The sequence below is a fragment of the Guillardia theta genome, assembly GCF_000315625.1.
Source record: "Guillardia theta CCMP2712 unplaced genomic scaffold GUITHscaffold_6, whole genome shotgun sequence".
Classification (NCBI taxonomy): domain Eukaryota; class Cryptophyceae; order Pyrenomonadales; family Geminigeraceae; genus Guillardia; species Guillardia theta.
Window position 1 is genome coordinate 517,272 of NW_005434668.1, and position 15,899 is coordinate 533,170.

The window sequence follows — 15,899 nt, forward strand, 5'->3', positions numbered from 1 at the left end:
GATTCAGATGCAGGGGCAGGGGCAGGGGCAGGGGCAGGGGCAGGGGCAGGGGCAGGGGCAGGGGCAGGGGCAGGGGACGTGGTAGAAGTTGTGGGTAGGAGGGAGGAGGAAGCAACTGGTCGAGAAACGGGATTTGATCACCCCCCTCTAGATGAAATAGATAGGGACATAGGTAGGGTGGGGTAGTGAAAGTGGTCGGAGCGAGGGAGGCCGAAGGAGCGTGTAGTAGTTGAGGAGCGAGGAGAAGGAAGAGGCAGAGGCAGAGGAAGAGGAAGAGGAAGAGGCAGGGGCAGAGGAAGAGGAAGAGGTAGAGGCAGGGGAAGAGGAAGAGGAAGAGGAAGAGGAAGATCAACATCGAGAGCCAGAGGAGGAGGAAGAGGAGGGAGGAAAGGAGCTTCAGGCTTGACGATGCTCCGTCTCATCGCTTGCTTTTCTCTTTTCCTCTTGTCCTCTGGGTTTCAAGGAGTTTTCCATATGCAGAGCAGGAGCAGGAGTCTCCTCCTCTCCTGCCGCCCCTTCTACCTCAGAACTTCCCCTCGACGCGCTCACTCCAACTTGGCGAGCACCCGCATGCAACAAACGTCGGTCGGGGTAGGACCTTTGCCGACGGGATGGGGAGCAGAGCTGGGGCTGCAGGAGCAAGATCTTCTTCCTCAGCATCCTCGTCTGCTCACAGGCGCTCTCGACAACGGACTTCGTGAGTAGTGGGGAGAGGGGACAAGGAGGAGCGAAGGGGAGGAGAAATTTGTGTATTTGGAAAAGTTCTCAGAGATTACTCTGACTCTTGGTCAGGCTATTCGATCCTCGAGAATAGGAACCCAAAGAACAGATTCTACGCCAACCTTGAAGTTCATTCCGGCAGTTTAGACGAGGACGACGAACAGCAGGTTGAGCATGCAAAGGAGGAGGAGCAGGAGGAGTAGGACAGTAGAGGAGGAACAGGAGGAGTAGGAGAGGGGAGGAAGAGTAGAAGAAGTGAGAAGGAGTAGGCGAGGAGAAACAAATAAAGAGTAGGATGAGATCGAAGGTGTGAGGATGAAGAGAGCAACAGACAATAAGGAGTAGAGATGCGAAGATGCAAAATGCCACGAGCGAAAAAATCTGGAGGAGCAGGAGGAGCAGGGGAAGATAATGAGTGTGTGAATAGCTGATAGAACATATCAGGGGATCGCGCATTTCTTGGAGCATGTGCTCTTCTTAGGTACAGAGAAATACCCCAAGTCAGGAGACTTCAAAAAGGTTCGTTTACTCCTCCACCACCTCCTACCCATCCTCTTGCTCCCATCAGCTCGCTCCCAGTGATTGTTATCACCATCATCATCATCGTCTCCTCCTCCTCCTCCTCCTCCTCCTCCTCCTCCTCCTCCTCCTCCTCCTCGTATCATCGGCTCTTTTCATCGTGTAAATGCACGTTCCTTTCTCTTCCTCGCTCTCTTGTCTTCCTCCTCTGCTTCCTGCTCATCCTCTCCTTCAGGTCCTCTCTCGCCTCGGGATGAGCCAGCTGGCTGACGCCAACGCTTACACCGACTTTCGCTCCACCGTCTACACGCTCAGCGCACCAACTCGAGGAAGCGAGAAGAGGTCGGACGGAGAGAGGGAAGGGATGGGAGCGATGATAACGGAAGAGTTGCAGGCACGCTTATGACATGGAGAAACTTTCTGGTGCAAGAAGAGACACATTGTTCCGTGCTGGTAATCTCCTCCTAACCCTCCTCCTCCTCTCTCGCCTCCTCCTGCTTCCTCTTGTCCCCAACCCCTTCCCTCCCCCACTCTCTCATCTCGCCCCTCTCTTCTCTCTCCTCCTTCCCCTCCGCTCTTCCCCTCCCTTTCAGATATCAGGAGCAGCAGTTGAAGCTCCTCCTCCCCCTTCCTCGCTGTTTCTGTTCTAATTGCTGCTTGTACTTGTCTGGGACAGGGCTCGTCGAGTCTCCAGCTACAATCAAGACACCTACGCAGCTGGAGGAGGAAGAGGGAGGGGAGGAGGAGGAGGAGAGAGGGAAGGGAGTTGAGGCTGCTGAGGACAACGTGGGGCTGGTGATCGACCTGCTGCATCAGATGACGTTCAAGGCTCTGATCCGGGAGGAGGACGTGGAGCGTGAGAGGAACGCTGTGCTCAACGAGATGCGAGACTCGAGCGACATCAGCGAGAGGATCGCGAGCAAGTTCTACCAGCAGCTCTTTGCTGAGACTCTCCTTCCCCGCCGCTTCCCCATCGGCAAGCTCGAGATCGTCCAGCGAGTCAACGCGGACGGTCTGCGGCGCTTCTACGAGCAGCACTACTTCCCTTCCAACATGCACCTCTTCCTCGTCGGCGACTTTGACGCCCACCGCGTCCTCCAGCACATCTCCTCCTCCTTCTCTGCCGAGCCGCCGGGCCCTCGCGCTCCTCCCTCGCACTCCCGCAGGGACTCGCTGGCGTGGGCAACGCCTCCTGGTCCGCTCCCTCTCTGGCCGTTGCGAGGGGCTCGGGTCGAGCATACCTTCGGCTCCCCCCCGTCGGTGCGGTATGAGCAGATCTCGCACTCGCAGGTGTCGTCGTTCTCGCTGACGCTGACGATGAAGGAGGAGCTGGAGAGCAACGTACTCGTGCGACATGTCTTCGAGGAGCTCGTGGACAGCCTCGTTGGCATGGCGCTGGAAGGGAGGTTCGAGGAGCTGCGCACCCGGGGAGGCGCCGCGGCGGTGGAGAGCGTTGACTGGATGTTCCTCAACTCAGCGCGTGAGGGGTGTGTGCTCAACTCGCTTGTGGTGACAAGCGAGGGGAGGAGCTGGAGGAGAGCTGCGCGGGTCTTCGCCAAGACCCTCCAGGAGCTGATCAGCTTCGGGCTCGTGCAGTCCGAGCTGGACCGCCTGCTGCGATCGCTGGTGAAGCAGTACAAGACGGACGTGGAACAGGAGGAGACGATGGAGTCTGACGAAGTGATGGAGGAGTTGATGGAGTGCGTGGAGGCAGGGGACGCGTTCATGTCGGCGGGGCAGAAGTTCGAGCTGGTGAGGAGGATGGAGGAGGCAGTCACGCTGGAGCTCGTCAACCACAGGGTCCAGCAGCTCTTCTCATTCGCTTCCCTTGCTGGCCGCAACTCAGAACTTTGCGCCTGGTTCGTGTGCGCGCCCAAGAGGGAGGGGCGAGCGCTGAAGGAGCTGAGCGAGGCGACGCTGCGGGAAGAGATGGAGAAGGCGACGGCGCGTCTTGAGCCCTACCGGGACGCGTCGGTCGTTCCCTCGTTCCTGTGCGAGGACGAGGAGATGGACGAGCGGATGCGGCGGCTGCAGCCATGCTTGGTGCCAGTGAGGTCGATGAGGACGGATGGGACGGAGAAGGAGGAGGGGACTGAGGTCCTGAGGGACCCGGGGACGGGGGTCAGGTTCATGGAGCTGAGCAACGGGATGCGAGTCACGGTGAAGGAGACGAGCTTCCAGAAGAAAGAGTTCGGCATCGAGATCCGAGCGACGGGAGGGAGGGCGACGGAAGTGGCGGCGGGGATGAAGAAGGGTGCAGTGATGCTGGCGATCCAGGCACAGCTGAGGAGCGGGCTAGGGCAACACGACGAGGAGACAACAAGGAGGTACACGCAGCTGCACGCGATCGGGTTCGACGGCAGCTGCTCCATTGAGCAGTCCTCTTGCGAGATCGCCGCCTCCTCCTCCGAGCCCAACGCCCTCCGCCGAGGCCTCGAGGTCGCCCACTTGCTGCTGCGGGACTTCGCGGGGGAGGATCGGGCGCTGAGGAGGGCGAGGAGGGAGCTGAAGCTGCGCTGGGAGGCGATGGAGGAGGACATGGAGGTCCTTGTGGCTCGCACCATGATGCAGCTCCTCGTCGACCCTTCCGTTGATGCCTACGACTCCCTCAGCCTCCTCGTCTCTCCTGCCGACGCCGCCGCCCTCTCCCTCCACGACCTCCGCGAGGCCTTCCTGCTCGAGTTCGACCCCAGCAACCTCGAGGTCGTGCTCACCGGCGACTTTCCTTCTGAGACTCTGCTGGACGACGTGCTGCGCTACCTCGGAACCCTCGAGACCCGAGCGCACAAGCTCCCTGCCCAGCAGGAGCTCAGCAAGTTCTCCTCCCCTCCTGGTGTCCTCCGGCCGCGAACCGCTCAAGTGCAGATCCCCGACGACTCACAGAGGACGTTCGTGTGCCTGGGCTTCCGCTCCCTCAACAGGTGGGGCTACAGCGCTTACGAGGAGGGGGAGGAGGGGATGGGGAGGAAGGACAGGTGGGAGGAGCACGGAGCGATGCACGCGAGTCGTTGTTTGAATCTGGTGGTGGACATGCTGAACAACCGGCTCTACGAGGAGATCCGCGAGAAGCACGGGCTCGTCTACTCCGTCAGCCTTAGCTGGGAGCCCTTCCTCCACCACCCCTACGGCCTCCTCACCGTCTCCCTCTCGCCCTTCCCCGACAGGATGGAGGAGGCGATCGAGCGCGTGCTGGGGGTGCTGGAGAAGTTCGTGGCCGAGGGCTTCAGCCGGGAAGAGCTGGAAGCGTCGCGGGGCCCGACGGTCAAGGAGGTGGAGGAGAATCTGAGGACCAACGACTACTGGACGAGCCTCGTCGTTGGCATCCAGTCGCGCGGGGCCCTACCCAAGTCCTGCCGCTCCATCCAGCACATCGCCGACAGGTATCAAAGTCTGACGGAGGAGGAGGTGCTGGAGGTGGGAAGGCGAGCGCTGCGAGGGCTCAGGGAGCAGCTGGTCGTGGTCAAGGGCCTCAGCGATCCAAGCTTCTCCTCCGTCTCCGTCTTCCTCGAAAACGAGGACGCGAATGAAGGGCCCCGTTGAATCTTGGCGTGCTCCTGTGCCGCTTGCACATGCTTCCTTGCCCCGTCTCCTGCCCCTGCCCTCTATCAATCCTCCCTCGCCTCCAGCATGTCAAGTCGTCTCCTCAGCTCCTCCATCTCCAGCCTGTGAGCCTCCGCCTGGGTCGCGACCTGCATGGGGTCAGCGGAGGGCGAAAGATAGGAGGAGGGGGGACGCTTCACCGTCTTCCTCAACATTTCTTCGCGCTCCTGCATCTCCCGCTCCCTCTTGATGGAGGCAGCAAGCGCCCGGCTCTTGAAGTCGAGCTGCTTCTTCAGCTTCGTCCTCTCGTCCTCCAGCTCTCTGATCCGCTCCTCAAGCTCAGCCACCGCCTGCCTGCCTCCCTCCGGTGCCTCCCCGTCCGGCACCTGGGCAACCATCGCGGCATGTTGAGGCGAAGCATCATGGGCAACAAGACGAGGAGGAGCAAACTCCTCGTGATGCGACACTGCGAGCAGAAAAGAAACGTCGGCATGCGCCCCATTCAACCATGACGCCCCGCCCTGCATGCTGTGATCCTCCACAAGTTCCTGCAGCCAAGGGTCCAGCAGCTCTGTCCCACTGTTGGCATCAAACACGCGCTGGGCTGGAGGGCGGAGCCTGAGCGCGGTGGTGGCCAAGGCCAGCAGCTCACCGCGGGTGGTGGGGAGGACGATGGTCTTGTGCTGGGAGGCAGAGCGAGGCAAGGACCCGACGGAGTAGACGACAGCCTTCTTACCTGCGACATGGCCGAGGCAGCGAGGAAGGGACGGCGAATGCTTCGCCTCCATCCTCTCTCTCTCCTCCCTTGTCAAGGGCCTCTCCTCGGATGGGCGCGCCTGCAGTTTCCTCTTCTTGTCGCTCTCCGAGTGGATGGAGGAATGCTGGTGAGCTCGAGAAGTTTCGCGTGGAGGGTCGGAGGTCAGGGGCTGGTCCAACGCGAGCTGTTTCTTCATCTGCTGAGCCAACAACGATCGATGGTTCCTTGCCCCTTCGTCTCCTCCCCCTCGCTCCTCCCCCGTCACGTCGTGAGGCCGTAAACGCGGCGTCTTGCTCTCATGGTCATACTTACCACTCCTGTGATCTTCCTCGGTCTCTGCCTGCACTCCCTGCTCCTCCTCGCCTTGTTCTCTCTCCTCATCCTGATCAACTTGTCCTTCTCGTCCTCGTCGACCCTCTCGTGATGCATGCAGTCGCTGCCTTAGCTCATGGATCCGCTGCTTCTTCTGCGTGTCCATTCCGACAGCAGCAGGTAACACCTACCCAACGACGAACCTGCAAGCGCTAGTGTCACTTAAGAGGTTTGGCCCGGGGCGCCACCTTATTGCTCTTCCCGTCACCCTAGATCCTGGTGCCCCCTCCCCTCCCCTCCCCTCTCCTCCTCCCTCTCCCTCAAACGGTTCAACGGTTCAGTTTCAGCCTCCTGCTCTTTTCGCAACTGACTGTGTTCCCAGTCCTTCCCCCTCCCGCCCTCCTCCCTGCTCTCCTTCCGCCGGGGAGTCTCTCAGCCTGTGACCTCCCGGAGTCCCGTTCAGGCTCCTCCCCGGGAGGACCTCTTTCCTGCCCTCCCCTTCGCCCTCCTTCCTGCGCTCCTTCCCGGGCCCAGGCTCCTTCCCTCTCTCTTCCCCGCCCTCCTCCCTCTCCGCATGGCCCCCCTGGCCTGGCTAGTCAAAAGATTCCTCGCAATTCTTTAGTCAACAATATCAATCAGTCAATCCAAAAAGAAAGTTGACCCCGCCTCCCCGCACATGTCCTGCCGCCATGCTGCCCCTCGCCCTTGAGCGAGGTCTACTGGTCTCCATCCGTCATCGAGGAGGAGCAGGAGGAACATGATAGCAGCTGCAGGACGAGCAGGGAAGGAGATGCAAGGAAGGGGATGCAAGGAAACGGGAGCAAAGGATCATGGGTGTAAGAGTTTGTGTCACAACGTTGACCTAGACATGAATTTATTGCCTTCCTTGATTGAGATTGAACACTAGCTGCCCGCGCCATGTCCGGGCGAGCTGGAGGGAAGGAGGGAGGAAAAGGAAAGGGAGCGACAGCAAAGGCAGGGAGGAAGTTGGACAAAGACAGTGAAGTAAAGAAGGGAACGATGAAAGAGGTCAACAGTCGCACCGCCAAGGTTGAGAACCCAACGGCTTCGAAGGAGGTCGAGAGGTACAAGAAACCCTCAATGGCGCCGACGAAGAATGCAGCGACCTCCAAGGCCAAAGGAGGGGAGAACAAACCAGAAGTATGGGAGAACGCAGCAGAAGCTCAACACGTAGAGGAACAGCAGGCGATTGTGGAGTCTGCTCCCGCTGATTCTGAGGTCGCTTGCACGAAGACAAGGAGGATGGGACGAGACCTCTTGATGGAGGAGGAGACAGAAGTGTCGCCCACCAGGATCACCATCAAACTGATCGCGCTGAGGTGCATCGGTGAAGATAGGATCGCAGCGATGAAGCCGGACGAGCTTGCTGAGGCGGTCTGTGGACGTTGGTGGCACTTGGGTCTAGTGATGTGGGTGGGAGCAGGTGCTGAAGCTGACTCACATCAGACTAGAAGCAGAAAACATCGCCCAGATCGAGAACCTGGAGGTGGGAGGGCTGACCTGGAGGAGATCTCGTTATCCTGATCGAGCTACAGGCCCTGGGCAGGGTGACCCACCTCTACCTGCAGGAGAATCGGATAACCAAGATCGAGCACCTCGAAAGTCTGCATGTACTTCGTTGACCGTGATTCTTTGACAAGTTTGGAATGTTGATGCTGGTTTGCTTTCAGCACCTCCAGCTGCTGTCCCTTGCCTCAAATGACATCATGGACATCGAGAACCTAACATGCCTGCGGAGCCTGAAGGTTGTTGAACTTGCTGCTGCACTCTTTGCGAGCTCACCTGCCTCCAGGCTCTTGACATCGGTTACAACCTCTTGGACGAAGTTCCACCCGGAGAGCTTCCCAGCAGTCTGCTGTTCCTGACAACAGATGGAAATCCTCTGCGAAAGATGGTTGTCAGAGCAGTGCCAACTACGTGAGACACTGAAAATTTGACCAGGACGACGGCGCATGGGGTCGGGTCTACAAGTCCCTACCAAACTTGAGACAGCATGACTGCAAGGATGTTGTCGTCGATGAGGACACAGACGAAGGCGACGGCGAGAGTGCGGAGGAGGAGGAGGAGGAGGAGGAAGTCGGCGCAGGTGCTGACGGCGGCTCACCGTCGGCAGCTGCAGGGCGTGAGGATAGTGAAGGTTAGGAGCTGTTGGATCTCCTGCAGGGCGAGTTTGATAGTGACTAGACTGCCCTCAGGCGCTTCAATGCGAGATTTTGACCATTTCGACCGAGACTTCGTGGCCCAAATCAAAGACTTCGAGTACCAGCGGTATCAAGCACGTCGATTTCATTTCAACGTGATCGTGCGTTGCAGCATTCAGCAAGCACAAATGTTCTTCGAAATGTCGATGGAGGGGCTGCGTGAGCGACGTCGGAGGATGATGGAGGTAAAAGTGTCGGGTGCACTTTAGATGCTGAGGGTACTGGCAGAGACAAAGAGCAGCATTACAACAGGACCGCATGAATCAAGAAGCCCTGTAAGAATGCCTGCTGCCCTCCTTCGCTCTTTGTGTCAATATTCGCCTGGTCTTGAAACTCACGACTGCTTACCAACAGCTACCTACAACTTCGACAATCAATAGCCGACACACAGGACAAGTTGGACAAGGAAGGAGAAGGTCGGCAAGTGCGCCCAGATACTTGATCTGTGTGGGAATGCAATACATTCATTATCAGCACAGCGAGAAGATCAGGCAGGACACAACAACGACTCTAGTATCCTCGTCCTGTGTGATCGTGCTGCCACCAGCTATCCTTTGCGGAGCCTGCCGTCCACCAGTCGCCCTTCCCTTTGATGTCCTTTGCTGGATCGTGAACATTGAGGGCATCCGTAGCCTCCTTGGAGTACTCCTTGAAGTAGCGCTGAGCAGGACCCTCCAGCTCGCTTCCACTTCCCTGCCGCCACTTCAGCGTTGGATCGTAAACAGCTCCCCAGCGCTCCACAGGCGAAGTCGGCACAGTGGGTCTGGCTGGTCGCCTCTGCTGCTTGCTGCCGGCGGCAGGAGCTGCCTTCTTGCCAGGAGCAGCTTTCTTGTTGTCAGGTTTGACGGCACTCAGCGACTGAACTCCAGCCTTCTTTGATGGAGAGATTCCGTTCAAAGTGTCGAGCACGGAGTCAACATCAGCCGTGCCAGAGAGTTTGCGATTCTCAGTGATGTCCTTCTGAAAGTTCTCCTCGAGCTTTCCTTGCGCGGTTTGCTCATTCAGTGCAGCTTTCATCTGGCCGTGAGCGATGCGCATTCCACGAGCACGACGGTCGACCGATCCCTTGATCTTGGCCAGGCTGTTGAGCTCAGCATTGAGCGTCTTTTGTAGCTCAGCAGTTTCGCGAGGAAATGCCCTGCGCTCCGCAGGAGGAAGCTGAGCCTCAAGCGCAGCAATGGTCTGACTTGCCTTGCCCACAAAGTCGCTCAGCTTTGAGCGTCCACGGGGGAGTTGCGCGAGGGAGCCTGTCCGAGCTTGCTTGTGAGCCTGAGGCTTAGAAATCAAGGCGTTGGCCTCGGAATATTTCTCGATGGACTGGAGGCCCTTCTCCGTTCTAGAATACAAATCGCTCAGCTCAGCCTCTTCCTTGGGAAAGGCACGAGCCACGAGGCCCCGGGGCGCCTCAGCTTGAAGGACGTCAACCTGTTTCTCTGCAGATCTCAATAGGGAGCCAAGGTTTGTCTCCGACCTCCTGGTCGAAAGGAGCGAAGTTGCACGGTGATGAGGCGAGATGAAGGTGAGAGTTACAAGGGAAGCGATACAGGCAAGCGCTCCCAGCTTCATTGCCGTCCTCCTCCCCTGCACTCCTCCTCGAACCGCCGCCATGCCCATGACTCTTCGCAGAACAACGGTCTGGCTCAACTCCGTTACATATGTAACGCCTTTGTAACTGTCATTGAACAGTTACAAAGGCGTTTTTTTCCTCTTGCGGACATGTCAGCCGTTTCATTGACCGTTACATTCCTTTTGACGAACCCGGGGTTCCGGGGTTCTCCTTTCAAACTTACAACAAGAAAAAAAATGAAACGAAAAGAGGTCATTTCAGTTACACTAATGGGTCGTAGAAAAAAAGTTTGCGAAACTATGATGTTCCTCAAGGAGCTCCGAGTGGACGGTACTTCTTGACCGATTCTGTGGGGGTAGGGTTCAAGGGGTGGCTCACTCAGACTTTGGGTGTATGGAGGGGATGGAGGTGGTGGGGGGTCATGCTGGTCATCGCTACTGCGAGGTAAGGGGGCGAGAGTTATTCTTTGTAGGGGTGGTTATCTGGTAGTACAGGGGGGTGATTAGGATCACGCTAAACGAGATCAAATTGGGGTGTTGATAATTTAAGACTGCGACGGCCATGAGTGAGAGGGTGGGGGTGGTGCGTTACTGGTTTCAGAACCACCAATTAGGTATAGGTCAATAGGGGTAAAAATGAGCCAGAGGTTGGTGAAGGGCAAAGGGTGGGTTTTCAAGAAGGTAGGATAAAGGGGTGTTAGACTCGGATGGGTAGGGGTGTAGTCCGCGAGGGGTTCTTGTGTGGAAAAAGAGGGGTTCACATAGTTAGGGGTCGTGCGAGGAGGACAAGAGATAAGGTAAGATAAATCGATGCTGACACGCGATCAATGATTGGGGGTAGTCGTGTGTTCCACCCCATGTTTCTCATGCTTGGCAGGTACTTTGAAGGTGAAATAGAGGGGTGGTCCGATGTAATAGGTGTCTAACAGACGGGAGGGGTGGGGTTGAGGGCAATTGATTTTGTTGGGGACTCTCCCACAGGGGCGGAAGGTCTACCGGTGCGAAATCACATTAGGGTGTGTGGGGCTGGTGGGGGGGGGGTGGGTAGGAGAGTAGGGGTACTACTGCATCACCAAACTAAGAGAACAATAGGTGGTGGGGACAGCTGTTGTGTCTCGTCAGGAGGGTGGGGTCAACCACAAGATATTGTGGGAGCCTTTCTTGCCTACCCCCTCTCCTTATCAAATTCCACCTACCCCCTGTAGTCGGAGCCCAATCCATCCACCACCCCATCAAGATTCCACTATCTCCTTTGATGAAGTACCCTGCACACTCACCACCCCAGGTTTACCACCGTTTGACCCACGAGTTTGTCAAGGAGTTGCACTCCAATGTTCCGCATTACCCCACCCCTGACGTTTTGTTTTGGCTCAATTTGACCCCACCCTGTCATTGTACACTGGAAACAGAACCCCTCCTCTCACCGCCTTCTTCGCAAGATCAAAGATGAGATTTGATAAAGGTGGGTAGGGTACTCAAAACTTCTAGGGGGTAAGGGTAGTTGTCGAGGTATCACAAGGCTCCTATGAATCGGGGGTACTTGAGGTTGTATACGATGGGGGTCAGGGTGACTCTTTCTTCGCAACAGGAGTAAATGGAAGGGGTAGGGGTGATGGGTAAAAGTTGGTCGAAAAGTGGGAGGTGGGTCATATAGATAACAAACGAAAGTCGAGGTGGTAGGGTCATCTAGGTCACAATATAGGGGTAGGGGTAAAGGACGGAGTGACATGAAGGTGCGAGGAAATGATGGGTGGGTCCAAACAAGAACTGCGATGATGGGTGGGTCCGATTGGCAATGGCATTTCACCAAGAGAATATAGTGATTACCTAGGGTAGTATAGATTGAGATCATTAGAACGGATGGATTGAGGGGGTAGGGGTAGAAGAAGAAGAAGATAGCTTGAGGGTTGGTGTTTTTTTTTTTTTGAGTTGTCTCGATGGTAGGGTGGGGTCCTGTATGACGGGGTAGTATTCAAGTGGGTAGGGTTGTGATCGTGTGGGGGAAATGAACCGTCGGCGCGTGAGATGCGAAAAGCGGGAAGATGTAGAGGACGAGGATGAGGATGAGGGCGAGGACGAGGAAGGGAAAGAATTTAAAGGTTATAGGATGCAGAACAAGAGAACCAAGGCAAGAGTCAGAACGAGAGGTTCAGAAGACGAGAAGCTACAGGGAAACAGAAGTAAGGACCTGGCATAGTGGAAGGACTCATGCAAGAGTTAGAATGCCACCGGATTGAAAGATGAGGACATCCGGAAGGGTCAAGGGAGGTTTATTTGATAGGATTGAGTGAAGGAGGGAATACCCAGTAGAGTTGATTGATGAAGTTGTAATTTCAACAGAAAAATGATTCTAGTTGTGTTAAACCATTCGGGTGCCTTGCTTCCGTTTTGTGCTTTGTTTGGAGGTGACATGGTTTTTGCAGATTGAATTCATTACACAATTTTTGGATTAAGAGGACACAAAACTGAGAATTGAGATAATCTCCGCTCGTCGATGCTACCCAAGATGAAATTCGACGCTTTTGCAAAAGAGCAGAACCTTGAAAGGAAAAAAGTGGACCGCAGGTCTTTTCCTATCTGTCTTCCTTTTTTTTAAGTTCTGACAATCGTACAGTTCTGTCTCAGAAGAAGTCGATTCCTTCCTGTCTAAAAGGATTGTCCACGGGTATTTACTTTCAAAACAGTCGAAACAAATGTATGATGTGCTTTGCAGGCGAGGTGAAGTCGTTGCTCTGATGGAGGAATTCTGTATGAAATTTGCAAGCTCTAAGAGGAGGAGGTTGCAAAAAGATGGACAGTGGAACAATGAAGTACCAGAGAACATCAGCAGCATAGGTGTCGGTCTTCTCAATGCAAGGTTGCAATTTGTCGAGGTCAATCAGAATTTGCTCGAACTGTTCGGCTCGGCCCAGATATTGGTATGCATGTGAGAACGATGATTTGCGTGACTGACACCGTTGGCTCAGGCCGAAACGGATCTCATCTCTCTTTTGGAATGCCATGACAAAGTTATCTTGAAAGGAAGGCTGGACAAGTTGTCGCAAGGAGCGAGCAAGGTTTTGGACGCTCAGATTACGATTGAGCGAAACAACTTGAAATTGGAGCTAGCCCTTTTCTCATGCCAGTTCCAATCAGATGTGCGATTCTGCGTCCTGATGATCCCGTATTATCCCCAGCGTCAACTGTCGGCCAAAGACGTGCTTACAGCTTCCAAACCCTCTCTCGCGATTGATCGCTTGGTGCACAAAGATTGCAACGTCGATTCATCTGAAGAAACCTCCGAGAATGATTCGGAAAGCAGCAAGGAGAAGAAGAGTGTGCCCTATCACCCATTGCTTCACGGTATCTGCCCCAAGTCCCAGAAGACTTCTTGGCTTCCTTCTGCTTCAGATTCGCAGAGCGCAAGCTTGCAAGGATCAGCCCTCCCAGCGTTTGCCAATACCATCTCTGGGATGTCGATCACATCCATAGCGGATTACTATAGGGCCTTGCAGAGCACTACTCCTGTCCTCCTTGCTGTTCCTACCTCCCAGACTCAGAGTGACAGCTCGTCGCTACAACGCCTGAACCTTCCCACGTCTAACAACTTGAACCTCTCCAGCACTCTGTACAGCAGCGAAATCAAACCCTCTGTCTCTTGGCCATCGCTGGCCATTTCCAATTTGACAAACACGTCATCGCAAAGGGTTCAGCTCCCTGGAAATGTTGGACAAGCAGCTGACAACAGCTATCAAACCAGCGCCAAGAGCAACGGCAACCTCTTGACGTCCTGGTCGGGTCTTAATGGAGCCATGATGGACTTCTCAAAAACAGACGCAGCTCCTTCCTTGACTTCCCTCCTACAACAGCTTGAGCTTCAGAAGAAATTGCAGTCACAGCAGCAGCAGCTCTCGGCTCTATCACTTCAAATCTCGAACTTGACTGCGCTGATCCATCAGAGGAAGACTGAAACGAAGCCAGAGGTCAGGCCTCAAGAGAGTGCTGCTGGAGTTCTTGCGTCCATGGGCGAGTCCTCTCAGGACACGCAGGCAAACTCAGGGGATCAAGTGGATGTGGAGGATGAGGGCAGGGCACTCGTGGGAAGAGCTTCCCAAAGGAACGTCACCATCCGCTGGACAAGAGAAGAGCATGTGAGTACTAATGGCTCCGTTGATACTGGACCATCTGACTTATGTCTCCAGGCCGCGTATTTGAAGGGGTTGGAACGATTCGGAACAGGTCACTGGAGCAGCATCTCCAAGCTATATGTTCCCTCCCGTACGCCAGCACAAGTGGCGTCGCATCATCAGAAGTTTGCCATCAGGAGCAACCTGCTTCCTGCCGAGAAGCAGAAGCCGTCCATCCTCGACATCACAACTCCCGCTGTGCAGAAGCTTCTGGCAGCGGAGAGAGAGAAGGAAATCCAGCTCCAGATGGCGCAATGATGTTAATTGGAATGTTTCAGTAGCGATTTAATGAAAGTGTGTTGTGCTTCCCTCGCAAGGGTCTGGTGTCACTAGCGTCAGGTTACAAGCATAGACGAGCTATGTTAAGAGGCGATGCCGTCAGTGAGACTTGAAAGGGGAAGGGTCCATCTGCGCAAGGATCCGGACAGGTGACTCCTGTTGCTCCGTCAGCGTCGCTGCTATGGCAAGAGCCTCAACCACCTGTGATCCGCAAGGCTCTGCGTCCTCCCTCGCGCTCTCGATGCTCATGTTGAGCGCTTCTATGCTTCGCTCGAGAGCAGCGCAACGCTTCTTCTCCTGTAGAGCCCAGCAGTCACACCACCAGCAGGAGCGACATGCCACCAACCTTCTCCAGCTGCAGGGTGAGCTGCACGATAGTTTCGCTGTCTCGAGTCTTCTTCAGCATCGAGGAGGCTGGCATGGGGATGAGAACGAGGCACCAGCAGCAAGGAGGCTCTACCTGCTGACACGACTTGCTCCGCCACGAAGCGCGAGTCCGGGTTCGGGTCCAGCATCTTGCTCAGCAGGTCTGCAGGGTCACATAAGAGATGCGCCTCCTCCTCCCGAGCCCTTCACCGCAAAGCTCGCTGGACCTCGAGGGGAGCTGCACTGCTGCCCCTGCTCGGATCTCCTTGTAGTCTCCGTCGCTCAGAGTCAGGCGCTTCTCCAGCGCAAGCTCCAGCACAGTCGCTCCCAGCGAGTAGATGTCGCACGGGGCGAGCTGCCTGCAGAACCCCTGCTCCATCCCCAGCTCATCAGTTGACAGGCAGGCAGGCGGATTAGAAGGGGGTCACCTGGGAGAAGCCCTGGATGACTTCAGGAGACGCGTACCTGCCGTCGCCTTCCATGGGCTCGACCCCCTCGCTCAGCGTCTTCTGAGCAAACGCCAGGCCGAAGTCGCCCAAGAGGAACCGTCCTTGCTTGCAGTAGATGTTGTCCGGCTTCACGTCCAGGTGCGCCAGCCCTCGAGCATGGATGGTGCGCAGAGCCTTCCCGATCTGGTGGAGGACAGCGACCAGCGTCGCTTCCTCCACCCGCACGTGAGCTGCGACAAATTTTTCGTGGAGGGTGCACTCGCAAACTTCCATCTGGATGTGGAGCTGCTGGTTCTCAAGCCACGCGTTGTGATACCTGACCACGTTCTTGGTCCCTGCCATCGAGTGAGAGGAGCAAGATGACGAGGACGGAGGAGGTCACCAGCAAGGGCAGCCATGGCGAAGACTTCCCTCAGTGCTTCTCTCTTCTCCCTCTCACTCTTCAGGTCTGCATTGCTCCTCTTGATCGCGTACAGACATCCGTCTGTTCTACTTCGAGCAAGATGCACAGTACCAAAGCTTCCCTTGCCTAACATGCGCAGCTCGTCGAAATCCTGGAGGTACCGGGAGGGTTTGCATCCCTCAGCTAGGATCGGCATGGCGCGGCTGGGTGTCCGTTTCTCCACAGCTGCAACAAGGTTACAAGCTGCGGCAATTCTCCTCCAGCAACAGTCACTCACTGGTTAGTGTCTCCTCAACGAAAGGATTCAGGTTGCACGCGTTGGCCCCAACAAGGCGAGGGTGAGCACGAGCCTCAGACGAGGGCTCTGCGCTCTTGTGCTGAGCTCTTGACGGCAGGGCTGGTTGCTGGAACCAGTCGGAGATTGTTGTCTGCTGCTTCATGCACACCGAAGTTCTGACATGACACGAGAGTCACCAGCGGCGGAGCCCAACGCAAGGCATATACCGTGATTTGACAGGCGCGGCAGGAGGAGCCTTGCTGCTGTTCAGAGGCTTGCGAGACTTGCTCGTCTCCTCCTCCTCCTCCTCCGGAAGGGATTCC

The 15,899-nt window shown here is 56.1% G+C and overlaps 6 protein-coding genes across 6 annotated transcripts; 3 read left to right on the forward strand and 3 right to left on the reverse strand.

Annotated features, from left to right (window-relative positions):
* Positions 1 to 570: 570 nt before the first annotated feature.
* On the forward strand, positions 571 to 4,779 carry GUITHDRAFT_100992 (hypothetical protein; the record flags this gene model as incomplete). Its single annotated transcript, XM_005840210.1, has 6 exons — positions 571 to 697; positions 793 to 887; positions 1,165 to 1,239; positions 1,475 to 1,581; positions 1,634 to 1,692; positions 1,916 to 4,779. 6 exons carry the CDS (start codon positions 571 to 573, stop codon positions 4,777 to 4,779), a joined length of 3,327 nt encoding a protein of 1,108 aa, XP_005840267.1.
* A 65-nt stretch (positions 4,780 to 4,844) lies between these two features.
* GUITHDRAFT_133030 (hypothetical protein) lies at positions 4,845 to 6,014 on the reverse strand (the record flags this gene model as incomplete). Its single annotated transcript, XM_005840211.1, has 1 exon — positions 4,845 to 6,014. The coding sequence occupies one exon, from the start codon at positions 6,012 to 6,014 to the stop codon at positions 4,845 to 4,847; it is 1,170 nt and encodes a 389-aa protein (XP_005840268.1).
* Positions 6,015 to 6,766: 752 nt separating this feature from the next.
* Positions 6,767 to 8,279, forward strand: GUITHDRAFT_100994 (hypothetical protein; the record flags this gene model as incomplete). The annotated part of the gene is made up of 8 exons (XM_005840212.1): positions 6,767 to 7,243; positions 7,293 to 7,355; positions 7,405 to 7,479; positions 7,540 to 7,614; positions 7,662 to 7,763; positions 7,811 to 7,991; positions 8,065 to 8,137; positions 8,183 to 8,279. The coding sequence occupies 8 exons, from the start codon at positions 6,767 to 6,769 to the stop codon at positions 8,277 to 8,279; spliced, it is 1,143 nt and encodes a 380-aa protein (XP_005840269.1).
* A 236-nt stretch (positions 8,280 to 8,515) lies between these two features.
* Positions 8,516 to 9,651, reverse strand: GUITHDRAFT_150367 (hypothetical protein). Its single transcript, XM_005840213.1, has one exon. It carries the CDS (start codon positions 9,634 to 9,636, stop codon positions 8,581 to 8,583), a length of 1,056 nt encoding a protein of 351 aa, XP_005840270.1. The 5' UTR covers positions 9,637 to 9,651; the 3' UTR covers positions 8,516 to 8,580.
* A 3,986-nt stretch (positions 9,652 to 13,637) lies between these two features.
* GUITHDRAFT_64317 (hypothetical protein) lies at positions 13,638 to 14,060 on the forward strand (the record flags this gene model as incomplete). The annotated part of the gene is made up of 2 exons (XM_005840214.1): positions 13,638 to 13,766; positions 13,818 to 14,060. 2 exons carry the CDS (start codon positions 13,638 to 13,640, stop codon positions 14,058 to 14,060), a joined length of 372 nt encoding a protein of 123 aa, XP_005840271.1.
* A 541-nt stretch (positions 14,061 to 14,601) lies between these two features.
* GUITHDRAFT_64458 (hypothetical protein) lies at positions 14,602 to 15,495 on the reverse strand (the record flags this gene model as incomplete). Its single annotated transcript, XM_005840215.1, has 3 exons — positions 14,602 to 14,802; positions 14,876 to 15,231; positions 15,261 to 15,495. The coding sequence occupies 3 exons, from the start codon at positions 15,493 to 15,495 to the stop codon at positions 14,602 to 14,604; spliced, it is 792 nt and encodes a 263-aa protein (XP_005840272.1).
* Positions 15,496 to 15,899: the final 404 nt, after the last annotated feature.